Genomic DNA, 20,730 nt, shown 5'->3' on the forward strand with positions numbered 1-20,730 from the left:
ACAGAATGGATATCAATTATGATATCCAGCCTCTTGTGACAGTTGCATAAATTGTTTTCACAGCATTGATTCTTTCATTCCCTCAGTCCTTCTCTGAAACATCGGCCTCACCCTCAAGTTTCTAACTAGTAAGCTTGACAAGGGGCAGATTGCTAGTAATGTTCTCGTCCCTTCCTCTAGGTCACGGATGGGGAACCTTTTTCTGCCAAGGGCCATTTGGATATTTACAACATCGTTCTTGGGCCATACAAAATTATCAACTTAAAAACTGGCCTGTTATATTTGGTCAAACATTTAATTAACTCACCCCTAATGCCTTGGCAGGGCCAGAACAAATGATCTTGCGGACCTTAAATGGCCCACAGGCTGGACATTCCCCACCCCTGCTCTAGGTGAGGAGCAGGTGTGTCCTAGGCTGGTGCTGGCACAGACCAGGGCCCTAGGACACATCTGGGCAGTAGTAACAACAGCTTCCCTTTATTGAATACAGTAGGTCCTCGGGTTATGTCGGAGATCCGTTCCTACAGTGTGACGTAACGCGATTTTTGCCGTAAGTCGGAACCCACCTACATAAGCACCCACGTCACTCACATGGAACAATGAAGTGAAACAGTAAAAAAAATTTAAAAGAAAGGTAACAATTCCCGACCTTTACTTGTGGTAAATCCTATATCGTAAAAGGGTAATATGCAAATTGGCCCTAACAGAACTACCGGGAATGACCGGTCACTATGACACACACTGACCACTAGGGGGCAGTTGCTCAACACAGGAGCTGTCCCCTGGAGGTCAGTGCGCTCCCACAAGGTGTGTGCTCCACCGGGTGAGCTCCATTCAGCCACAAGCCGGGCTGACGGCTGTGAGCGCAGCAGTGGTGGTGGGAGCCTCTCCTGCCTCCTCGGCAGCACTAAGAATGTCCAACAGCAGGCCTAAGCGGCAGGTGGACATCCCCTGAGGGCTCCTGGATTGCGAGAGGGTGCAGGCCAGACTGAGGGACCCACCAAGTGCATGAATTTTTGTGCACCAGGCCTCTAGTAAATAATAAAAAACATAAAGCACATATGTACATACGTCAAAATGATGAAACTTTTTTTTTAAAATAAATAAATGGGAGATGGCAACGTAACCACAAAACGACATACGTCGAGTCCGACATAACCCGAGGACCTACTGTATTCAATAAAGGGAAGCTGTTGTTACTACTGCCCAGATGTGTCCTAGGGCCCTGGTCTGTGCCAGCACCAGCCTAGGACACACCTGCTCCTCACCTAGAGCAGGGGTGGGGAATGTCCAGCCTGTGGGCCATTTAAGGTCCGCAAGATCATTTGTTCTGGCCCTGCCAAGGCATTAGGGGTGAGTTAATTAAATGTTTGACCAAATATAGCAGGCTAATTTTTAAGTTAAAAATTTTATTTGGCCCAAGAACAACGTTCTAAATATCCAAATGGCCCTCGGCAGAAAAAGGTTCCCCAGCCCTGCTCTAAACCAATATCCAAGTGACCCTGACACACACACCAGGCAAAGATGTTCTTCCCTACTCCCCAGGGAAAGTGTCCCCACTTTCATTAAGGAGAGGGAGAGAATGTGTGTGGTGGGCACACAAATGCTGTTAAAAAGCACATCAGGTTAGAGGGGAATAGTCAAGTCCCTCTCCACACTGCTCTTCCTGGACTCTACGTCTAAAAAACCGAGAAGGGGGCATCTGGTCATAAGAAGATAGAATTTGGCTTTCTCCAGCTAAATAATGAGTTTTCTCTTGGCACAAAAGCCAGAGTGGATGGATGCCACAAAGAATGTGCCCCCAGACCATTCTATGGATAACCCATTCCAGGGTCTATTTGCCCATAAGATGTGATCCTATTTTGACTCCTTTGAACCCCGACGACAGAGATAAACACCTCCTGGAGGGATTCTATGGGGCAGACATGCTGTGTCAATGTCCTAAGCAATACTGCCAAGAGGGCTAGTCCCTAAAGTTTCACGGGATGGGAGGAATGGGGGTGAAGCAGACTGGACTCCTAAAGAGCTGGCTTCTGTTCTGAGAAGTGGCTAGACTCTGAGCAATGCCTCGTCAGACACTCTAGAACTGAGGTGCAGAGAACCCTCTTGGTTACCATTTATTAGATGGCACCTCCCTTGCCATACCTCTTGGCTTGGGGAAGGGAAGAGCGTCTAAACCACACCAGCAGAAATACAAATACTTGCCTTTCCTGGAAAAAAGGGAGTTAGCTGCGGCGACTGTTGCCACAGCAAATACAGTGAGGTCAGAGACCCTAGGTTGGCCCAGGACTGTCGTGGTCACTGGGGGCTGCTAGTGTCTGTTGCTAAGAGAGACCAGCACAACAGCTGGATCAGCTTTTCCCAGCCGTGTGAGCTCTCTCTGCCTAGCTCCTACTTCTCCCAGTCCCACCCAGGTTGAAGCTGCTGACTCTCAGAAGGTATGCTGGGGCTGTGTTCCCTGACCCTGGGCCACCCCCAATCTCCAGCAATGTCGGCTAAAGGATAGGAGTTAGGTTTCTCAGAGGAGCTGGTTGGGCAGTTTTGGTGCGTGACAGCCTGGGGGAGTAAGGGAGGAACACAGCATGCTGCTCACAGCCCAGATTCTGTAAGAGTCCCACTGTCCTATGTCCACTTTCACCTGTCCCCCCATCCATAGCTCAGTGGGGTCAGGCTGGCAGTGGAGAAACCTGGCTGGATCCCAGAAGAACAAATTTAAAGCTGGTGACAAAAGCGTTCACTCTGGGCTCACAGTAAGGTAAACCCAGTGGAATGAACCCACATGTAGGGTGAGAACTAGCTGGAATGTTACTATGGAACTGGCTGAGGCCCTGGGAACAGGGAGGGTGGAGGAAAGAAATACCCCTTTCTCTCAATGCCTGCCAATAAGAGGTCTGTGCCTCTGCTTTATCCCTAGGTTTGTTTCAGACAAAGGAGTGGCAAGGTCAATAGGGTGCAAAGCAGGACTAGAACCACACATTCTGATGGTTGAGGTGAGGTTAGGGATCACTGCTTGGCCTGGCTCTGGACTGCTAGAGCCCTAAGGGAGCTCCTAGCCTGCAGCCCTCAACTCTGCCCCACAGAAGCCTTCTCAGAAGCCTCTAGGAGGGCAACTCTGTTGCCTCAGAGGACCAACTCCTGCTCTGCACCCACTCTTGTGGGTCCTTGGGAGGCTAGGAATAGGCTGGGCAGTATCTCATTCTTGAGGTTTTTTCACCAGTAACAGAACCACTTGAAGCAATGTGGCCTACTTCCCCTTTCTCAAGTCTTTTAGTAGGCAGGTAAATTTAACATATCCCTCCCTGATGAAAACATAATTATGGCTCCTCACTGCCCACAGGACAAAGCCTCAATTCTTTTTATCATCCTCCATGTGCTGGCCTAGACATCCCACCTCCCAATTTCTCACCATGGCTCCAACTATTCTGGGCCGTGGCCATCTGGGAAGTCAGCAGAGACATGTTCTACCAGTAAATCAACAGCATGACTTTGAACAGGTTCCTTTTCTCTGAGGCCTGTTTCCCCTGTGATCCATCTCTTCTTTTTCTCCTCAGATGTTCCACAGCTATAACACATACATGATCTGAAGAGGATACTCAGGTCATCATGGAATGTAGGTCAAAGACCCAATAATACCAAGAGCTTGTGCTCAATGAGACATACCCTGGGGTAGGCGCTGGGGCCCTAACCATACATAGGCAGAGTCCTGGCTCACACAGCCTCACCTGCCTTCTGCAGGCACATTCTGCTTTTCTCTCAATAATGGGCATTACAGAATCCAACCTACATAATAGGAGATTCAGAGGAGCCAAATGCATGGAGGTCTGATCTCCTGGGAAGAACCAGAGAAGGGAAAAGATGAGCTCCAGGACTGCGGGGAATTCTATCTAGCTCAGGAGACAGTTATGCATCAACTTATCCCTCACAGCTAAAGCTAGTGGGGTGGGAAGGCCTGCTCTGAATCTTCTACACTGCCTCCCCTCACCCCCACCAGAGGGTTTCTTGGAACCCACGTTTGGGGCTTAAGCCCCAACAGGTAAAATCACTGGCTTCAGACCTCTTCCCAGGCTCGAGTAACCTATAGTTTGAGGCCCCAAGTCAATCCTCCAATCTATGATTAACCAGAGAACCCTCCTCCCCCACCTTCAGAGTTTAGGTAGTTTTGCCTTACTGTTGGCCTGGATCACTTGGCCCAACCTGCATATCCCTCCATCAGGACAGCCCTGAGGACCAAAGTATACCTGGTAGAGCCCTGGACCCCTCCTATGAACAAGCCAGCACATACTCAAAAAACCAAGTGTATTGTTTACAGAGCCAGCTGTACTGGCCTGGCTAAGGAGCTGGAGCCTGACCTCCAGGGATGGCCCACTTTTATATGCTGGATAAAAATGTTAGGATGACTTACCCCTAGGACTATAATCCTCCGCTACTGAGCCACACATTTGAAATGGGTTTCACAGCCAATTTAATCAGCAAACTGACAAAATGACAGGCAGGGAATACTTGCTGAGAATCCTCAGGGTGCTAAATCAACACTGCTCCCCCTTGTAAGACACTGAGTCCCACTGGTGCCAAGTCAAACTACAATTCCAAATGGCCTGACAACAATGAGACAAAGCAAGGCCAGGGTTAAAGAACGAAGTCTTTGAAGAAAGAAAAGGCTGGCTATATGCATTACTGATGGGGCTGAGCTGGGGCAGTAGCCCTGTTTGGCTTTTGGACTATCCTGTGCTGAACAGTCCCTTCCAGTCCCCAGAAATAAATATTTGAAACATTAGCTCAATTTGTTGTTTGCATCAAAATTTAGTATTAGGGAATCATGTACTGTCTTCTTCACATATGTGAGTCTTTAAAGGATCAATCCAATGGTTGCAGAACCCAGAGCAAATCTCACATGTCCACCATCACAGAAGAGGGCCAGGGTATGGCCCAGCCTTGATCAACTTTCAGTTTTCTTAGCATGGCTGTTCCATCAGCACACAGCAGATGTCCACTCCCAACACCTAACTGCCTGGCAAGACCATTTAAATTTGTCTAGCCCTGGCTGGTGTGGCTCAGTTGGTTGGAGCTATTGTCCTGTACACCAAAAGGTTGTGGGTTTGATCCCTGGTCAGAGCATGTGTGGGAGGCAACCCATCCATGTTTTTCTCGTATCAATGTTTCTCACCCTCTCCCTTCTTCTCTCTCAAATCAACAAACATATGTAATAAGTTCAACAATAAAGACTAAAAAAATAAAATAAAATCCACAAATATATCCCTGAATGAGGATTTAAAAAACTATAAATTAGCTGAAACCGGTTTGGCTCAGTGGATAAAGCGTCGGCCTGCGGACTCAGGGGTCCCGGGTTTGATTCCGGTCAAGGGCATGTACCTGGGTTGCAGGCACATCCCCGGTGGGAGATGTGCAGGAGGCAGCTGATCGATGTTTCTCTCTCATCGATGTTTCTAACTCTCTATCTCTCTCCCTTCCTCTCTGTAAAAAATCAATAAAACGTATTTAAAAAAACAACAAAAAACCCCCACTATAAATTAATTTGCCTATCAAGAACTATCACCCGCCAATAGCCTTTTTTCTTTTTGTCTTTAAGAACAAAGTTTTTACTATGTACTCCTTTCAAATGTTGGATATAAGGCATCATTTCTTCAACTGTAAACATAGATCACTAGTTTATTATGAAAGGCTGTATCTCAGGACCAGCCAGATGGAAGAGATGCATAAGGCACAGTTATGTGAAAAGGGGCGCAGAGCTTCCACACTCTCGTGAGCGCACATACCACTCTCCCACATCTCCACGTTTATGACCCCAAGCTCCCGCTCAGTTGTTTTGCATAAGATGCCAACTCCCATGCACAGGCAAATTGGTCCCCTGGACTTTCCAACCCCACCCCAGCCCCACCTTCACCAGGAGGCCTCGGAACCCCGTAACCAAGTACTGGCACACAGGGAAGGCACTCCAGCAAGGCGGCCAGGGAAGGCCTTATGTATTTGCACATTCACAGGTTTTTAAGAAAGCATGAATGCAAGGTTTAAGGAAACAGAGGCTTGTTCACAGATCCCCAAATACAGGATTTGGTACCCTCAGGACACATGTCCTTCTGTCTCATAGGTGGTAAACATGAGGAATTCATTACCCTGAGAAAGGTATCCTTAACTATGTTTGAGTCAATTATACTTTTGGGAATGTTGAAAGCCACAGATAATCTTCCCATTCTCAATCAAAACTGTCTTGCTTTTTTGTTTTTTAAAATAACATGCTTACACCTGCATACAAAATTGTGTTTAATTTCAAAGGTTCCCAGATCACCTGATATGAAGAACCCTGATCCTAATTTAAACACAGTATAAAATATGTGATTTAGATATGTACCTGACAGTCATAAAACATGCTAAGAGCAACTGGGACATACCTATTCTGTAGAGTAATTAACAGTAATTTCTAGTTACTATGTGCCAGGCCCTGTATTAGGGATGGGCACCATTATAATCTCAATTTTACAGACCAGGAGACTGAGATTTGAAAGTTGAAGCCAGTTGCTGCAGACACTCAGCTAGTAGAAGAGTTGGGGTTTAAGGCCAGGTCTGTCTGGCTCAGAAACCCATGCCCTTTCCATTTCATTAAATGGCCCTTACCTGATAATGTTCTCTTGGACTGCTAAGAACATGAGCTAGGCCTGGATCATGGCCCCAGACCCCACCCACATACAGGGCTGAGAGCTGTACTAAGAGCCTGGGACTGTGCTGTCATGTATGACTGACCGTCTTACCAGCACTGCAGTCCATGAGCATTATGGTGAAAAATAAGAGGACAAGAGGGTAATATCTAGATACCCAATAGGCTTCATCCCTCTCTAGGAGCATCATGGTCACCAGTAAGTACCTGGTCTAGGATATAGTTGCGTTTCTTGCGGGCAGCAATCTGGATGAGGCGGTTGAGGCACTGGGTGGCCTGCTGGATCAGGACGTCCCAGCGGCCGGCATAGTTCCGCTGCCGACGTAGGCCCATCACCTGTGGGTAGGGGGTGATGAGGAGTGCATGGTCCTGGTTGTAGGTCAGCACAGGAAGGTGGGATGAGGGAGTTGGCTAAGGAAAGACCAGGGGCTGCCCTTACCCGCATCTTATCCATGATGGCATTGGTACCCAGTATGTTGTACTTCTTGGAGGGGTTGGAGGCTGCATGTTTGATGGCCCATGTGGTCTTGCCGGCAGCGGGAAGGCCCACCATCATCAGAATCTGTAAGAACATAATGGAGAGGCACTGAAGCAGTAGCAGGCACCACCCTGATTCGCTGGAGACCATGAGGGTGACTCTAAATCTCATGGCCATCTCCAGGAAATGAAAGCAATAGCTTCTACCTCAGTGTTGTCAGGGTTCAAAGAGATGAGGCTCATCAAATCCTCTTAGGCCTGGTATGGGACGAATACAAAACCAAGAGCTGTTATGAGCATTTACATTTTTGTTTAGCAGAATTCAGTGGCCTCTGACAGGGAAGGCCATGCATTGGGAATGGTACACAAGAGTGGGCACAGAAAGTGGTACAACCTTCCTGGAGTTTGAGATGGGGACAAAATGTATGTACAAGGACAGGCATCGTATCTAATCAGTGCATTTAGAATTTGCAGAAACCAGTCGCAACCGAATGCCCAATAAGAGGGAAATGGTAAACATAGGTATTTACAAAATAATGTTAAGTGAAAAGGATTAAATATCAAAATGCTTATACCATAAGATCTCAATTATAAATGTGTCTATGTATGAAATGAGCACTTAGCACGGCAAAAAGAACAAGATAAAATCTAAAACTTTGGAAGTAAACTTATTTATGACTGGTGGAAGGTGAAACTTTAATTTTCTAGAATAAACATAAAGTCACTTATATATCAGAAAAAAAGTTTGGAAATAAAGATCACCATTACAGCTTCTGCAGCCAAATCATCCCCAAGGCCAGTTGTCATTTTTGTTCTTAGACAGCTTCGAGTCAGTGTGAGAAGCTGCACAACCTCCTTGGAGAACACTCACCTGGAAGTACCTTCATATCCTCTTCTCCTATTCCAAGATTCTGACCTCACCTAAGGAGCAGTGTGGCAATTTCCCTCTGGAACCTTCCCAAGATTTAAGTCTCTCATCATATCCCCTCTCTCTTTGGCCTAAACCATACCCACAGACCTCATGTCACTCTCACAGCAGCTTTCAACTTGGTCCAGCCCTGAGGAGTTAGGAGGGAGAGGGCCCTTTCTCTAAGATTACTCATGCAGGGAGGTGGTTTGCTTTCACCACACCCAGCTGCCACGTCTCCCCTCTGCCTTAGCAGTATGGTGGCCAGGAGAGACAGCCATTAATTTAGTCTTCCAGGCCCACTCACCTCACACTCTGCCTTGGTCTTTGGTCCAACAGTGCCCCGGATCCGCTCACTCAGGGGAAGGTGCTGGATGAATGTAAAGCCAGGAAGGACAGAACAGTAGGGCTCTGCCCTCTGCCCGAAGTTGAACTCCACTGCACAATTCTTCACCAGCACATGAGGGTAGAGGGCCTGGCCCCCCAAGGCTTCCTTCTGAATTCGGAAAGCAATGCCCATCCACTTCCCATTCTTGGTGAAGGAAAGTTCCACGTCATTTCCACATTCAAAGTCCTAGAAGAAAAAGCAAAGGGAGAGAACCTTAAGCCAACGCTCAGCTTGAAGGCACTGGGAACCACAAGTTGGAGAGAGCAGATGCAGAGAGAAGCAATACAGCCAGCTTCCCTGATTTACCTGTAACCCCACTTCTCAACATACACATACAACGGGCAGCACCAGGGAACAGCTCAGAGAATGTGTCCCCAAACCCTCCTGGTTTAAGACCCAAAGGCTGGTGGCTATGAAGCATGCTATCTTAGGAAGGCCCAATTATTTAAGCCTTGTGCCTAGCCTGAGAAGGTGAAGGAACAGGCAATCCTGTCCATCCTCAACTCAAGAGCAGTCTGTGAAGATAACAGATGGGAAGAAAGCCACGGCAGTCAAATCCAGCTCCACAAATGAATTCACTTGTTGGTTTGACACATGTTCTCCAAGTTTCTGCTCTTCCTGGTATGAATGTCTATGTTGATCTGGGCCTAACAAAGGTCAGGGCCTAGTGGGGAACCAGATAAGGACACTATCTTAATTGAGTACAAGTGCCTACAGAGGAGCAAGATTCTCTGAAAGGTGGGGACCTGTAAGCCAAGTCCTAAACAAAATGAAATAAGCCAAGTTTGGGGAATGGGGAGGGAGCCATAAAGAGAAGTGTTGTTTGTGTACAAATACGGCAGTAAGAGAACACAGGGTCAGACTGGCTGAAGCATACAGGACGAGGGGGAAGTGATTTCAGTATAGCTGGAGAGCCAGGCAGTGACCAGATACATTCAGTAACTCTTCATTGAGTCCCTAGTGAGAAGCTGAAGTTTAGTGGTTAAGATCCTGCTTTGGAAGGCAGGCTATTTCAGCTCTACCATTTACTATCGAAAAGGGAAGGTCATGATAAGATACTACAGTGCACAGGAATAAGTGGGTTAGTGTGTTTACTCCATAGTGAGCACAAAATAGGGGTTCTCACTCCAAGATGCCAGGCACCATGCTGGGCTGGAGTGTGAGATGGAGACATGGCTCCTGCCTGCGGCATGTGAGGGTCTCTCTGTCACCTTAGGAGTTAGAGCTTTATGCTGATGGCAGAGCAGAGCCCCTGACCTGTTTCAAATATAGAAGTGGCCTGGTTTTCAAAACTGTTTCAGAAAGATCACTTTGGGTACAGGATAAAGGTTTACAATTAAGCTCAAAACCTGGAATCAGACAGCAGAGTGAAGAAAAGTAAAGTTCAGGGTCCTGATTTAAAGTACAAGATGTGGTATTCTTTTCTTGCGATCTGCCCTTTAACAAAGTGAAAGCCCTTTCTCCCAAGGAGTTTTCTCACCACCCTCCTCCGTGCTCACAGGGCACAGCTCTATACGGTCCTTCCTATCTGTCACCTCAAAGTGCCTACACAGCTCAAGACAACTCAAAGCAGACATGCAAACATTTGCCAGATTAAATCCTGCACCAATCCCTGTAGCATGGTCTCTGCCATTTCTTCTCACCTGAGCATAAATGGCCCGGTCACCTTTGTTCTAACATGAAAATAAACATCATGGGGATTAACCTTCCTTATGACCACCAGCGTTATTATAGGAACTTACATTACACATAAACTACGTGATAAATCTACTAATGACAGGGCCTTCTGTTCAAGAGGCAAGTGTAGTCCTATCACTCTTGCTAAAAGTCCTCGTGCCACAGTTTTTAACACATAAATGAAACAACTCATATTTGGGCACAGAGCATTTTTGCCTTCTTCTTTTTTTAAAAAAAATATATTTTATTGATTTTTTACAGAGAGGACGGGAGAGGGATAGAGAGTTAGAAACATCGATCAGCTGCCTCCTGCACACCCCTTATTGGGGATGTGCCTGCAACCAAGGTACATGCCCTTGACTGGAATGGAACCCGGGACCATTGAGTCCACAGGCCGATGCTCTATTCACTGAGCCAAACCGGTTAGGGCCATTTTTGCCTTCTTAATCTCATTTAATTCTTTATAACAACCTGCAAACTACGCTGGGGAAGAATTATCTCCATTTTACAGATGAAAAACTGAAGGCCAGTGCTTCGTGAAAGTCACACGACTTTAGTTGTTAGTGACAAAATTAGGTTGAAAAATCAACTTTACTAATTCTCATTTTAATGAAAATGGGGTAATATAAAAAGAGAAGGAGCTAATGAGTGGTTGCTATGTGTCAGACACTATGCTATGTACATATGCATTGCCTACGATAGAGGCAGTATCACTGTTCCCTTTATACAGATGAGGAAACTGAGGCTAGAGATGGTGATATATCAAGGTCACATGAATTATTAGTGGACATGGGATTCAAACCCATGTGTTCTTTGTCAAGTCTAGCTCTTAAACAAACAAACATCTATTTAAGTCTTGTCTCTGCTAGCTATTAACTGTCTAGCCCAGGGGTGGGCAAACTTTTTGACTCGAGGGCCACGATGGATTCTTAAACTGGACCGGAGGGCCGGAACAAAAGCATGGATGGAGTGTTTGTGTGAATATAAATTTAAAGTAAACATCATTACATAAAAGGGTACGGTCTTTTTTTTTTTTTTTTAGTTTTATTCATTTCAAATGGGCCGGATTCGGCCCGTGGGCCGTAGTTTGCCCACGGCTGGTCTAGTCCTTGCCAAATTTTGCTTTGGGGGGGGGGGGGGGGTTTCCTCTGTTAAATAAAATTGTGTGTGTTTGTAAAAAAAAAAAAAAAAAAAAAAAAAAAAAAAAAAAAAAAAGTCCTGGTACTAGTCCGAGGCCCAATGACCCAAAGTCTTTAGGCATGGCATTATTCAGTGTGCCATTTTTGTAGCCTCATCTGACCCATCTCCTTGTTGTCATCCCCAAGATTCCACCTGAAATGGACTATACTGTTCTCTCTACCTGGAAGGCCATTATGTCCTTTTTATTTTGTGAATGTTGAGAACTCGAGATCTGACACAAGTGTCCTTGCCCAGCTTTCTTCAGGTCACGGATTTTTACATCTCCTCCGACTTCACAACCTGAGCCTTTTAAAAATTTATGGCATCCTTTGAACAGAGGGAATTGCACATGGAATCTTAAAAAAAACAGAAGTAGAGATGATGTGGTTGAAGCAAGAGTCAAGGCCTGGAGTTCCAAACTGCCACACATTGACAGAACCTCACGCTCAGATGGGACAAAATCTAGGGAGCATTGTCACAGATGGTGACATGTTAAATTGCTACAACCTCTTTGGAGTGCACTCTTGGTGGTAGATATAAAAATTTAAAAATATATCTTTGACCCAGAAGTTATGATTTTAGAAATAAATACAACTATAGTTCCACAAAAACAGATATGTAATCTGCTCACTCCAGCACTGCTAAAAGTGCTCCAATGGGGAAGGGGGCCACACAGGAGACCATGTGTGGGAATACAAAAAGATCTTGAAAATACTCTGGTAAGTGGGAAAAAGATAAGCTGTCACTGCCGCATCAACCACTCCAGCAAGTAACTTTCAGATCCACCAATAGAACTAAACCAGGGTAAACTGACACATCAGAATACTACACAGACTAGGCAAGAAACTAACCTAATGTCCACTAACAGAGGACTGATTATATAAATATGGTTATCTACATAATGACTACAGATTACACAAAGAACAAAAGTCCTCTAGGAAGTGATATAAAAAGATCTCTAGGATATATTTTTAAGAAAAAAAAAAGATGTAGAATAACATGTATAAGCTAAGCTGCTTTAGATGAAGATCTGAAGAAGACTTTACATTGTGTATCTTTTTCTATTTCTTGGTGTTTTTGCAAACCATGTGAATATGTGAATTAACTATTCAAAAATGTCTCTACCTCAGTTACATCTATATTATCTGTGTAGACAGGGAGAGATATAGCCAAGTTTTATTGTTAAATGGAAAAAAAAATTCCAGGTTTAGAATAAAGTATAAACATGGGGCTAATTTTTAAGAAAACAGGGTTTTTATTAAAAATACAATGAGGTTACAAAAGATAAAGGAAGACTGAGAAACTGTTTCAGACTAAAAAGATGTGACAAGAGCCCTGACCAGTTTGGCTCAGTGGATAGAGCATCAGCCTGCGGACTCAAGGGTCCCAGGTTCGATTCCAGTCAGGGGCATGTGCCTTGGTTGTGGGCATGTCCCCAGTGGGGAGTGTGCAGGAGGCAGCTGATCGATGTTTCTCTCTCATCGATGTTTCTAACTCTCTATCCCTCTTTCTTCCTCTCTGTAAAAAATCAATAAAATATATTAAAAAAAAAAAAAAAAAAGATGTGACAAGAGAATGCAGTAAGTGATCCTAGATTAGATCCTGAACCAGAAAAAAAATTGCTTCAAAGAATGTTGTCAAGACAACGGACGGAATTTAAATGTGGATTGAGTAGATAATAGCATTATATCAACGTTAATTTTTTTTTAACGTTAAATTTAATAACTACTGTGGTTAAATGCATGCTGAAATATCTAGAAATAAAGACATGATGTAGGCAACACACTCTCAAATAGGTCAGACAAAATCATATATATTTGAGAAAACGGTAAAGCAAATGTTAGAATCTGGACAAGACTCTATGAGGAGTTTGGCAGCAGCTCAGGCACCCTCTATCTTGTTCTGTTTTACATCCACTCCTGTTTAGGGCTTTTCTTTAAGTTTAAAATTATTTCAAAGTAAGAGGGGAAAAAAAAGAAAAAAACAAAAAAAGGAGTACATGTGTACACACCTGAGGGAGGGAGAAAACAAGACTCAGAGGAAGCATCCACCTGGGTAGCCACTCCTTGCCAGGGTTCCCTGGCACATTTCACAAACATCTGTAAATCCTAAAGATAACAGTACTAAGTAGGATTTACTGAGAACACACCATGTGCCAGGCATTATTTTCAGTGCTTGATAGATTAATTTAATGATCCCACATGAAATTCTGAGGTAGGTGCAAAGATTCTCATTTAGAGTAGACTGAAATACAGGGAGGGTAAGTTGCCCATGGCTGTGAGTGGAAGAGCAGGGACTGGAGTTAGGGAGTCGGTCCCAGAGCGGACGGCCAGAGTCTATAGCACTGTGTGGGTCACTGCTGTTGGGGACTGAAGTTTGGCAGCAGCTCAGGCACCCTCTATCTTGTTCTGTTTTACATCCACTCCTGTTCTCCTATGAGGCAGTGCAATGTAGGAAGCCTGCCTCAACCAATGTGAGGTGAAGGAAGAGAGAAGTTTAGGGATGAGATGATGCCAAAGTGGGCAATTGCCAATGAGAGCAGACAGGCTATTTGGCAGCAAAGAAAAGCAAGAAATTCCTGGGTTTAGAAAATGTCACTCTGGTATCTAGGAATGGAGGAAGGGTGTGCAAACCAACAACCCCAAACCTCTTCAAGGTGCCATCTAATAGGTTTGCACAAAGATGAGGCAGGTAGAATGGTAGATTTTTAAACAAAATGACAGCAAACGTTCCAATGTGTCAAAGAAGGACAAAGAGGTATGGCGAGAGTGGCTTGGCGTGGTGCAGACAATGGACAGAGGTATTCTGGGGAAAAAAAGTCTGCAGGTCCACCTGATAGGACCAACATTTGGTTCTGCCAACTCCCACAGGCTGCCGGCACTCACCACAAAGCAGCCAATCACATCATTCTCTGCAAACTTGTCTCCGTAGTTTTCAAATCGGCTATTGGTGGACTTCTTCCCAGTGCCTCCATAGCCATAGGAGAAAGGCTCTTCGCCTGATGAAAGAAATAGGCAAAGGCAGGTTAAACCTGCGATGGTCACAACAGCCTTTATGGTTGTCACACACTTTTTTAAAAAAAATATTTTTATTGATTTCAGAGATTAAAGGGCAGAGAAAGAGAAAGAGAGAGAGAGAGAGAGAGAGAGAGAGATCAATGATGAGAGAGAATCACTGATCGGCTGCCTCCTGCACACCAGGGATCGAGCCCGCAACCCGGGCAATGTGCCCTGACCTGGACTCGAACTGTGACCTCCTGGAACCACTGAGCCATGCCAGCAGGGCTGTCACACACTTTTAAGAAAAAACAAACAAACAACTTTCTTTATTAGTTTACTAATCAGATGCTTTTGGGGGGAGGGGGAAGGTGAGGAAGATTCCATTGAAAGGAAGCCTTTCACTGCATATGCAGAACTCCTGAGGGCTTGATGGGTTTAGTGTTAAGTCTGTGAACAGGAGCAGAACTGAACTGTTCTGCACAGAAAGGGAGAATCTGGAAAGAAAGGGAGGGGAAGAAAAGAGCTGGACTAGAGGAAGGCTGTGTGGTGAGATGCAACCCTTCCCTGTGACATTCAATATTCAGTAAATCTACTAAAGGCATCAATATTTGTGCCAGGGGATTTGGGCAGCAATCAGCCAAGAGGCTGGGTTTTGCTTCTGGAAACCAAGAAGTCTTAATTCCTTGGAAAGACACTGGATTTCCTTAGGCTACAGAACTGGAGGCTAATGCATTCTGACTGAGACCCCAAGAGCCCTGGATGACACCGGGATGACACAGAGATCCTTGGCCAGGAACCCAAGGAGCATCCCGCCAGAAAAGCGAGAGCCAACAAGCTCAGTTCTTCTATGAACCAGTTGTGTGACCCTGGACAGCTGCTTGACCATTCTGAACTTTGTATCTTCACCTGTATCAACAACTCACCATTTACACCTTAAAACTTAGACAAAAAATAAAATGAGATGATATGCAAGTCTTAAACAAAAAACATTAATATGTATCAGAACAAAAGCTGTACACTCTTTTTGACCTAACATTTTCACTTTCAAGAATCAGTCTTGCCAAAGCCGGTTTGGCTCAGTGGATAGAGCGTCGGCTTGCGGACTGAAGGGTCCCAGGTTCGATTCCGGTCAGGGGCATGTGCCTGGGTTGCAGGCACATCCCCAGTAGGAGATGTGCAGGAGGCAGCTGATCGATGTTTCTCTCTCATCGATGTTTCTGGCTCTCTCTCTCTCTCCCTTCCTCTCTGTAAAAAATCAATAAAATATGTTTAAAAAAAAAAAAAAAAGAATCAGTCTTAAGTTAATAGTCAGAACAATTATATCCCTCAGGTTTAGGAGGTTTTTAATTTTTCCTCTATTTGTATGGCCTAAATTTTTACAAGGAGTATATATTATTTTTGTAATCAGATGATTATGACCAAGGCAGAAGGTCTCAGCATTGGTCACTGAAATCAGTTATTTGGGGACAGTCATTGTGCCCTGGGGTCCTAGGAAAATTCAAAACCTCTCACAGGGTAGCCCTTGCCTCTGCCAACCAGCCCTGCAGGGCCCCACTGTTCTTTGTTTCACCTTTTACTCTGAGTTAGGTTCTGGATAGAAAATCCTAGACAGAACTTAACGGGGCTTAAGAAACTTACTTTTATTTCCAACATGGTTTAAGGACAGGAGACAACTAATCTTTTTTAAAGAGAACTTTGAACCCTCTCCTAAAAGATGGATAGTTTTCACAGAAAAGTTGTTACATAACTGTGGTCCGTCCAGTTGAATTTTTTTGGCCCACACAGGAAATGGCAATATGTAATCCTTATGTCTGTTCCACCCCAGGCTAATTCTGTTGATTTCAAGACTGGGAAGAGATTTTTAGGAAGCGCGAGAATCCAGGGATAGAGGTAACTGCTCTTCTCTGGACTGTTTGGCTGCCCTCCCCTTACCTAGCTGTGTGCTGCAGGAGTCAAGGGACCAGCCGATACGGACAACATGCGGGTCGGGCTCTGTGGATGGAAGGTGCTTCACGGAGATTTCCTCATTGATCTGGGGACAGAGAACAAGAGGGCACAGACTGATTCATTCTCTGGAGGCAGGTGGTTTATGAGGCAATATAGGAAGGAAGTACGTAACGCATTAAAAACAGTGATGACTTGCCCAGCCACGGTATTGCTTAGTGGTTGAGCATCAAACCATGAACCAGGAGGTCAGGGTTCGATTCCTGGTCAGGGCATATGCCTGGGTTGCAGGCTCAGTCTCCAGTAGGGGATGTGCAGGAGGCAGCTGATCAGTGATTCCCTCTCATCACTGATGTTTCTCTCTCCTTCTCCCTTACTCTCTGAAATCAATAAAAACCTATTATAAAAAACAAAACAAAAAAAAACAGTGATGACTTTTGTTGTTGGGGAAAAGGCATCTAAGCTACTCTGAAGCCAGGTCCTCTGAAGGGCTCAGGGGAGTTCAGGACCACAGAGATAGGTTTTTCAAAATAGTTATTTTTATTTACTTAAATACTTTATTGATTTTTAGAGAGGAAGAAAGCGAAACATCGATGTGAGAGTGAATCATCGATAGGCTGCCTCCTCCACACCCTCTACCAGGGATCGAGCCTGAAACTTGGGCATGTGCCGACCAGGAATCGAACTGGCCCGACCAACTGAGTCATACCAGTCAGGGCTCAAAATATAGTTATTTTTAGTTCTAACACTTGCTGCAGGGAAACAAGTACTCATATTTGGTGTAGATGGGTGAATTGGTTCAATGTCTTTGGAGGGCGATTTGGGAGTCTCCATTTAAAATTGCAAATGCACAAGACTGTACAACCCAGCAATTTAGTGTGGCACTGTTTATATTATCAGAAACAAACAGAAAAAAATCCGTAAGGCACTGGTCACATTATGGCACATCCAATGAATATGGCATACCCGATTATGAGAATATGATGCAGCAGTTAAAAAAAAAAAATAGGCCCTAGCTGGTTTGGCTCAGTGGATAGAGCATCAGCTTGTACACTGAAGCGTCCTGGGTTTGATTCTGGTCAAGGGCACATGCCCAGGTTGCGGGCTCCATCCCCAGTAGGGGGTGTGCAGGAGGCAGCCGATCAATGATTCTCTCATTGATGTTTCTCTCTCTCTCTTCCTCTCTGAAATCAATTAAAAAAAAAAAAAAAAAGATAGTATGGTATGGCTCCGTGGTTGAGCATCGACCTATAACCAGGAGGTCACAGGTTCTATTCCTAGTCAGGGCACATGCCTGGGTTGCGTGCTCAATCCCCAGTAGGGGGCGTATAGGAGGCAGCCAATCAATTCAATGATTCTCTCTCATCATTGGTATTTCTTTCTCTTTCCCTTCCTCTCTGAAATCTGTAAAAATATATTTAAAATTGATGGGATAAGAGAGAACTTTGTCCATTTCATTGGCTGTGTTGCTCTATGAGCAGCACAGAAAACAACGGGTAACTTACAATCAACAGTGTCTAAGAGTCAATGAAAAGCAATAACCCTAGGCCTCAGTTTCTACCTCTAAAGAAATGGAGTTAACAGTTCCTATTTCATGATAGCACTGTAAGAATTAACGGAGATATCTGTGTAGAGCTTGGCACCATATCTTTTGCATGCAGTGTTCCATAAATATCAACTACCATAAATGTTTTGATACATAAAGGCAGTTACACAAGAAATTGTTGCCCTAGCTGGTTTGGCTCAGTAGATAGAGCATCAGCTGTAGACAGAAGAGTCGTGGGTTCAATTCAGGTCAAAGGAACATAACTCAGTTGCAGGCTCAATCCGTGGTCCCAGTTGGAGTGAATGCAGGAGGCAACCAATTGATGTGTCCCCCTCACATCGATGTTTCTCTCTGTCTCTCCCCTTCCCTCCCACTCTCTCTAAAAATCAATGGAAAAATATCTTCGGGTAAGAATTAACCAAACAAAAAAGGAAACAAAATCAACAAAAAAAAATTGTTAATACAAGTTATCTCTGGAGTGTACAAAGGGGACAGGGAGGATGTGAGCATAAATTTTGCACCCCCCCCCCCATACTGTTCTGTACCATTTGAACTTTTGTTAAACAGAAACATGTTATTCTCATAAACATAACCTGACACAAAACTGCAGAGAGATGATGGTGGAGGGTAGCCTGATGGCAGAACCCTTCTTTGCCCTGCTCTCCCTCAAGCTTCCCTCTAACTGGTGCTGCCTCAGTTCATTCTTTCTAGCTCAGTTTTCTTCCAAACAACTCCTTTTCTCAATTCTACAAACATGTCACCCCTAGAGTGGTTGGCTGTATAATATCTGGGTCAAATCCCACCAAGGAAAAATCTGCTTGATGAAGAAATGTACAGTAGGCCTGCTTTTCTGATATAGTGTTTAGCAATGGTATAGTTCTCTTAAGTTCATTATACTTTTTAAACATGAACACAAAGTCTATGCTCAATCAAATCTCTTAATATTGTGGTCTGGCCAAGGTGGCTGATGGCAGGCCATTCCAAAGGATGAACCTGCTTTCTGCCCCCATCCCCTCTGTTGTTCCCACTCACCTTCATCTCAAAGCACACACGGCCCCTTCTGACCCCATAGCTGGCACGGGCTCCTGACCACAGGTATGCAAAGCCCTCAATTGTAAGTGGGTAGCCACTACTCCGGTCTCGGGCCACCTTGAAGTGGAGATCACAGTTATCTGTGGAGGAAAAAGCCTGGAGTTTGGTTGATGTTTTAAAGGTCCCAGAGACATGCATAGGCAAAAATTAAGTTCCTTCAGAAAGTTAACAAGGAGTACACAAGCTGACACATTGTGGGGACAGGCTCATGAGAAACCAGCCACACCGCCTCGCCAATCTCCCTTTCAGTAGAAAGGGTATGGACTACTGCAAACTGGCCCGCACAGGATCAAAGCAGCTACTTCACATAGAAACTGGGGTCCTTCACCTGGATGGGACAAAGACAGTCATTGGGAGGCACCTTTGGAAATTGCACACAAATGTCTTTTACAAAGATAGACACTTGTTAGGGTCCATATCCTCACCAATTTCAAAGGATTTTATATTCATAAAAAATAATCCCCACTACCATTCACTTCAACATCTCCCTGTACTAACACTATCAGTAAGGAAGTCAGACTCCCATCTCCAACATCTGCACAAATATCTGACCCTGATTCACACATGACAAGGCACATAGGTCCCCTCCTCCTCTTGTAGGCCTAGGACTCTCCTGCTGTAGCTCGGACTCTTCCCACTCAAGGAGCCAGCCATGCCTCTAAGAATCTTTCCTGAGAGAATCTTTGCCCTTTTCTCTTAAAGCAGCGGTTCTCAACCTGTGGGTTGAGACCCCTTTGGCGGTCGAATGACCCTTTCACAGGGGTCACCTAAGACCATCCTGCATATCAGATATTTACATTACGATTCATAACAGTAGCAACATTACAGTTATGAAGTAGCAACGAAAATAATTTCATGGTTGGGTCACATGAGGAACTGTATTTAAAGGGCCAGAAGGTTGAGAGCCACCGTCTTAAAGGCTAAATGCCACGGTCTGTACATGTGGCATTTGATCAGATACTGCTTCATGGACCACTGCCACCCAGCACTTTAAAAATGGCTTTATCTTCTGAAAGCATGTAGTCACTGCTCTATAAATATGAGCTTTGCAACAAAATACACAAACTGTTATTTACTTTTTGCTGTGGAAAAGTCCAGTGTTTTTAGACCTGGGTGCATTTAAAAATTCAAATTCACAGTCTCTACCATTTTGATTCTGTCTTAGGTCTGAAGAACAGGACCTCTATAATCATTCCTCTAAGTGTTTAGATACGTAGTTAAGGGGAAAGCCACTTATCCAGTGGAAAGAAAACTGAACTGGCGGACAAAGAGCAAGGCCGGCCAGGTTAATGCCCGAGGACAAAGTGGCATTGGTTTCACCAGGAACGTGAGCAGCTAATGGAAACTGGTCGCCAAAGAGTTAAGTTTCCCCAGAAGCACTCAGGTTCCCTTCCTGATTAGATTAGAACCCCCAGTGTGTACAGGGTGCTCAGGGTTTTCCAAACCACTCTCTTATCCTTCCTCTGCAGAGTGTCACTGGAAGTCCTTTGAGGTATTAGAGTATGAAGAGAAGCTCAGAGAAGTAGAACGACTTGCTCAGGATTCCACAGTTGGAGCCGGGAGCAGGTCTTGTCTCCAGACCAGCACCCTCTCTGGACTTACACTGGCTCTGGATGGTGCTGGGCAGAGATTCTGTGAAGGCCAAGGCAGTTTCCAAATAGTAACTGAAAGGCAGAATCAGACAGGCACACAGAGACTCACATGTGTCGATGGCAACAAGGGTGTCATCAAAATCATCTTCATCCTCTTCAGCAGGAGGCTGAGGAGACCGACCCCTGTGTCAGAAATAGGGGTTAAGTCACATGAGAACAGCTGAACGAACGCAGAGGAAGAGAAATGAAGGTTCTGCTG

General features: G+C 44.9%; 1 protein-coding gene across 2 annotated transcripts in view; it reads right to left on the reverse strand.

Moving 5' to 3' along the window:
• The window catches only part of HNRNPUL1 (heterogeneous nuclear ribonucleoprotein U like 1), a 36,699-nt gene that overhangs the window by 7,615 nt on the left and 8,354 nt on the right, over window positions 1–20,730 (reverse strand). For both annotated transcript variants that reach the window (XM_059666438.1, XM_059666439.1), the window contains exons 4-10: window positions 20,581–20,654; window positions 18,820–18,959; window positions 16,230–16,329; window positions 14,184–14,296; window positions 8,362–8,628; window positions 7,110–7,232; window positions 6,878–7,006 (exon numbers count right to left, since the gene is read on the reverse strand). In XM_059666438.1, coding sequence (XP_059522421.1) covers window positions 6,878–7,006; window positions 7,110–7,232; window positions 8,362–8,628; window positions 14,184–14,296; window positions 16,230–16,329; window positions 18,820–18,959; window positions 20,581–20,654 — 946 coding nt within the window. The remainder of the gene's footprint in view (window positions 1–6,877; window positions 7,007–7,109; window positions 7,233–8,361; window positions 8,629–14,183; window positions 14,297–16,229; window positions 16,330–18,819; window positions 18,960–20,580; window positions 20,655–20,730) is intronic.

This window comes from Myotis daubentonii, chromosome 15 (genome assembly GCF_963259705.1).
Source record: "Myotis daubentonii chromosome 15, mMyoDau2.1, whole genome shotgun sequence".
NCBI lineage: Eukaryota > Metazoa > Chordata > Mammalia > Chiroptera > Vespertilionidae > Myotis > Myotis daubentonii.